Below are 5,605 nucleotides of genomic sequence, written 5' to 3'. Positions count from 1 at the left end.
AGAGTGAACCATGACCTGTCTGGGTTGCAGTGGACACCCCACCGTGGGCCTGATCTCAGGCTGGTCTGTCCCAGGGGCCCCAGAACAAACCTGGGGACAGGCAGCTAAGGAAGACACGGGACTGGACCACACGTGGCAACGGTCATGCTAAAGTGAGCGGCTGCCTCTCGTTTCTCACGTTTGAGAGACGTGGGGTCACACAAATACTTCACTTTTCTTCCTCTCAAAAAACAGCAGTGCCCGTGTGAAAATAGGTCTCAGGACTGGGAGACACCGGGGCTGGGTGGGGACTGTGGCGGCCTAGGGAAGGGCTGAGGGCACAGGCTGTGGGGCGGGGCTTACAGGGTTTCCCAGTAAAGCCAGGAGTTTGGATCCTCCTGTGACCCACCCTGATCTGTAATCCTGGGAGAGGACTTAGAAATTCTCCCAGGCACTGTGCAGGCCACACAAGGGACAGGGCCACCTGGGTCACCACAGGGCATGGGCTCCCGGAGAGCTCCCGCATCCGCAGACCCCAGGCTTCGGAGGTGTTACATCAACAGGGGATGCCGTCCCCTCCACCTCTGCGCTGTGTCTGGAGGTGGGGCCCTCGGGAGGGGAAGTTTAGACGAGGTCACGGTCTTGGGGGCGGGACCCCACAATGGGGTCGCAGCACTGACAGACACCAGGGAGCACGCTCTGCCTGCCGTGCAGATGCAGGAGGAGACCCCACCCACACGCCAGGGACGGAAGCTGCTGGTACCCAGCTGTGAGATACACACTGTGGCGTGAGCCCGTCTGTGGGATCTTGTTCCAGCAGCTGGAGCTGGCTAAGAGGGAGCCACAGAGCTAGTAACAGGCAGGCCTGTCTGGCTCGCGGTGGAGCCCCCGTCCACGGCTGGGGTGCCTGCAGTGGGGCCCTCGGGCGTCCTCCAGGAGCCCCACACTCACCATTTTCCGAATGGCGGCATTGGAGTGGTTGGCAGCGGTAGAGATGAGCTCCAAGGACCCTGCAGGAGCAAGACGTGGAGTCAGGCTGCAGGGTGCCTGCTGGCCTCGGCAGGGGCTGCCCTGCTCCCACCCTTCCCTGAGGGTGTCCGGGGCTGCTCACAGGCCTGGCCCAGGCAGAGGTGGGGCGCTGCAGACACAGTCCGTTTGGTGAGGGGGTCTGCTGGGGCTGGCACCCTACGCCCCATGCTGCCCCCCCCAGCCCCACGAGGCCCTTCCTGGGGCCTGAGCTCTGCCAGCATCCAGCCCCCTCCCCAGAACCAGGGTCCTCCCCTCACACGGCAGTGGGGGTGAGGTGGTTTTCCCCTCGCAGTTACTTCCCGAGATGTGCCTGGGGGGCACTTGGCGATCTGCCCCACTCTGTCCCTGCCCCTCTCTCTCCTCTCTCTCCATGGGTTTCCAGCAGGGGCCCCAGCTCCCACTGCCCAGCAGCCCCACGGCCTGTCGGCAGCTGGGCTCACTTTCTGCATCCTTCCGGTCGGGGGCGTCTCCTGGGAGCCTCTTCAGATAGTCCTTGAGCAGCAACTCATAGCGTGGGACCCTCTGAACGGGCTCCAGCATGTGGTGCTGCAGCGTCAGGTTCCCGCACACCTCCTGCTTCTGCGGGGAGACAGGCAGCCCGTGGCACCTGCAGACGCACGTGTGGGCCCCCCACCCCGTGTCTGGCCTCCACGGCACCTGCACCCTGCTGACTACAGACCCCATTACAGCAGGGTAAACCGAGGCTTGGAGAGACTGAACAACGGAGCAAGGACCCAGACCCCCTGTGCTGGCTTTATACAGGTCCTCGCAGGAGAAACTAGTCCTTGCGCGACGACTTCCCTCACGGGTAGCCCGCACACCGCACGTCCACTCGCTCGCTCACTGCTCAGGTGCCGGAGGCTGGGCCTCTTCCCTCCCTGGACACCAGGAGCTCTCCCAACAGGGGGACCCGTGGCCTAGAAGCCGCTCTGAGAGGGGCTGCGCGCTCTGATGTAAGTGTGACCCTGAGTGCAGGCAGGGGTGGGCGCTCAGCACTGCTCACAGGCTCCCCAGGCCCTCGGCCACTGCACCAGCTCCGTGCTGTCCCGTTGGGGACCCTGCCCTTGCTGCCTGCCTCCTCTTCCTGCAGGTGCCCTGCACGTGCTCCTTGGTTGAGACCCTCCTGCCATCCCCCGCGCCTGCTGGGGGGGTACGCTGTCCCCTGCTTCTCCCCGCCTGCCACCCGTGCCACTCAGGGCCCACCGTGGGACAGCCTCCAGCTCAAAGGACACGGCAGGGCCAGAGAAGGCCAGTCTGCAGCTGTCACGGAAACAATCCTTCCCGGGGGAGAATTACCAGGAACGGGATATTCACGGAATTCCAAAGTATCTCCCTGCACTTCCTAAGACCGTGGGGGCACACCATGGGGGGCACACCTCATGCTCTAGCAGGGACGCAACCCCCACACCTGCACCTGCCTACACCTCCAGCCTCCCGGCGCTCGGGCCAGTGGTGGACGCGGGCAGTGCGAGCCCGGTTCCCGCTGGTCACTCGGGGCTGTGGGTCGGCCACAGGCACAGCCTGGGAAGCTGGAGGGGGCGATCCGTGCACACAGTCGGGGCAGGCCCAGACCAGGGGTGAGGGTGCTGGGGGGAGGAAGGACTCGGCATCGGAACTGTCCTCTCTGGGCAGGGATGGGGTGCTGAGGGACGCAGGGGGCATCTAGGACTCCAAACTAGGAAGCCAGGGGTGACCCGATGGCCACAGGATCTGGGGGAAATGCAGAAGGCTACCGAGGAATGCGTGTATGTGTGAATGCACGCATGCACACACGTGTATGTATGGTGTGTGCTAAGACGCTCCATGTGGTGTCCGAGCACAGTGCTTAGGGTACATGGGATGTTGCAACAAGAGCCTGACTAGTCACAGAAAGAAAACCGGACTCTTACCTCACACCACAGTCCACCTGGAAACTATTCTGGAATAGCAAGTCTAATCTTTTTTAAATGAAGCCATATCAGTAGAAGAAAAACATTATCTAACCGTAGGATAGAAAATGCATTTATAAGCATTACTTTGAAGATTTTTAAAAACGTTATTCTATTAAAAAACTGGTGAATGTGGGCGCCTGGGTGGCTCACTGAGTTAAGAGTCTGCCTTCGGCTCAGGTCATCCCTGGGATCGAGTCCCATGTTGGGCTCCCTGCTCGGTGGGAAGCCTGCTTCTCCCTCTCCCTCTGCCTCTGCCCCTCCCCCTGCTTGTGCTCTCTCTCTGACAAATCTTTTAAAAAATCTTAAAAAAAAAAGACCTCACTTTAAAAAAAAAAAAAAAACTGGTGAATGTGGTTATTTTTTTTTTTTTTAAGATTTTATTTATTTATTTCAGAGAGAGAGAATGAGAGAGAGCACATGAGAGGGGGGAGGGGGTAGAGGGAGAAGCAGACTCCCTGCCGAGCAGGGAGCCCGATGCGGGACTCGATCCTGGGACTCCAGGATCATGACCCGAGCCGAAGGCAGTCGCTTAACCAACTGAGCCACCCAGGCGCCTGTGAATGTGGTTATTTAAAAACCAAAAATTTTGTTTGGGAAACATCAAAAATAAAATTAAAAAATAAAAAATCAACGGGGAAAATAACTTGTAAGATACAGGACAGATAACAAAAGATGTTCTTAACATATAAAAACCTGGCAAATTGATAAGGAAAAGCGACACTGAAGAGACGATAAGGGGCTATTTGCGGGAAGAGAGAAAGAAGGGGGACGCGCAGGTCCCCACAGGCCTGCGTGGCCAGGGAGGCACCTCGGAGGGAGGCGGGAGTCGCCGAGTCCGCCCAACAGTGAGGACACAGATCACACACCCTCCCGTGAAATGACAACAAGGATTTGTGTCCCGAGTGACTCAGCAGAGCTGGACGCGTGCCGTGGCTTCACCGAATTTGCCCACGCTCGAGCAGGACTGCAGTGTGTGCCGTGCAGCCGGCCGGGCCACCTACCTGGATGCCATGGACAATGTCCTTGAACACCGGCGAGCGCTGGGTCCAGGTGCTCACCAGCTCCGCGGCCCGGTCAAAGTTCTTGACGTACTCGCCGTACATCTTGAGGAATGGGGCCAGCTTCTGCAGGATGTCCCCGAGCCGGGGGTTCGTGTCCCTTTGTGGGGGAGAGAGGTCATCAGAGAAACAGCTTGGGCCAGGGCGGGACGGGGACGTCCCCCGGAATCAATGGGGCAGCGGCCCAATTCCCAGTGCTGTGTGATGGTGGGCAAACCGGTCACCCTCTCTGAGCCTTACTTTCCTCCCCTGTATCGTTGGGGGGGGAACCGCGTGTTACATGGAGGTAAACGAGAGGATCACATGGGCCCTCGTGCGGGCACAGGACCGCGGCTCCAGGCCAGGGGTGCCAGTGGTGATGCGACCACTCAAATGACAGGCCGCGCATCAGAGAGAATCCGTGAGGCCCCATGTTACCCCTTAGAGGAGCCAATTTCAGGAACAATGGGACAAGCGACGCTGGCAACGTCACGGGAAAGCAGCAGGTTAGTAGTAAAATCAGCGCACACAGGGATCTGAGAATAAATTTCAAGAAGCATAAAATATACCAATAGTTTTTTGACCTTGGAACCACAGTTCTAAGGGGAAGCGACCCTAAAGACATCATCAGAAAGCAAGTGAGCGTGTGCACAAAGCCATCGCGGCGGCATCAGGAGAACGTGCTCTGGCGGACGTCCCCGGAAGGCAGGCTGCCTGCGAAGGCAAGTGGGCCAGCCTTCTTCCTGGGCTCCTTCCCTGCAGTCTGTGCACGAGGAGTCTCTCTAGGGCCTTGAGAAGAAAACCCATTTTTAGCAAGTGTGGACAGAAGGTCAATCGGGCCCTGGGCTGTTATCAGTGGCCGTGGGGACACAGTGTAACCTGCTCTGCAGGGGGAGTCTGCTCCTCACGAAGACCCACAAAGCGACAGGGACCCTCACTGGGCTGGGCAAGAGAAGGGACGCCCGCTAGTCAAGGCTCCTGGCCTCAGTGCCCTCACTTGCCTGGCTGCAGCTGGAGAATGGGCTCTTGGGGACCCAAGGGGCTGAGCTCCTGACGCTCCCAATGCCCCGGAGACCCACGCTCCGGCTCAAAGTCAGGCCGGAGAAGAGAGGGAAAAAGCACTGGGGACAGTGGGGGAAACACATATCGTGAACAATGGCGGGTGGAGGGCCACGCCTGTGATGTTTTATTATCCTGACGCACAGTCGAGCGGGCCCTCCCCTAAGAACGAGGAGAAGCGGCAGAGGGACAGAAGGACAGCCCCTGGGGGCAGCCGGAGGATCCAAGGTGCCCTGGGAAGGGGAAAATCTCAGTTTTTAAAGCAAATGTGGAGTATACACGGGGAGGGAAAATACAGCTGCTGGCTCTGTTTACTTGCTGTTTGGTGTTCACGGATCCCACAGAGCCTGAGCAGGTATTAAAGTCGCTATGATGTGCACATGAAGAAGCTAAGGCATGGGGACACTGTGGGTCAGGGTTGGCCAGGACCCTGCAGGGAAGGAGCCAGGGCCTGTCTCTCAGGCACACGGACTCTGATTGAGAGGCCGCTGGCCACGAGAATCCCACACAGCTGCGGGACGGAGTCGCCGGGAACCAGGAGCCGCACTCACCACTCCTGCGTGATCCGCG

At 59.2% G+C, this 5,605-nt stretch overlaps 1 protein-coding gene across 1 annotated transcript in view; it reads right to left on the bottom strand.

Moving 5' to 3' along the window:
- Nucleotides 1-5,605, bottom strand: part of FGD3 (FYVE, RhoGEF and PH domain containing 3) — a 22,635-nt gene that overhangs the window by 2,580 nt on the left and 14,450 nt on the right. The window contains exons 7-10 of the mRNA XM_081804053.1: nucleotides 5,587-5,605; nucleotides 3,941-4,097; nucleotides 1,449-1,587; nucleotides 845-989 (exon numbers count right to left, since the gene is read on the bottom strand). Of these exons, the coding sequence (XP_081660179.1) occupies nucleotides 845-989; nucleotides 1,449-1,587; nucleotides 3,941-4,097; nucleotides 5,587-5,605 (460 nt within the window). The remainder of the gene's footprint in view (nucleotides 1-844; nucleotides 990-1,448; nucleotides 1,588-3,940; nucleotides 4,098-5,586) is intronic.

The sequence above is a fragment of the Leptonychotes weddellii genome, chromosome 14, assembly GCF_054177405.1.
Source record: "Leptonychotes weddellii isolate Sample4059 chromosome 14, ASM5417740v2, whole genome shotgun sequence".
NCBI classification, from domain to species: domain Eukaryota; kingdom Metazoa; phylum Chordata; class Mammalia; order Carnivora; family Phocidae; genus Leptonychotes; species Leptonychotes weddellii.
The sequence above is the reverse complement of the archived record's forward strand: the minus strand, read 5'-3'. Positions and strand labels throughout refer to the sequence as shown.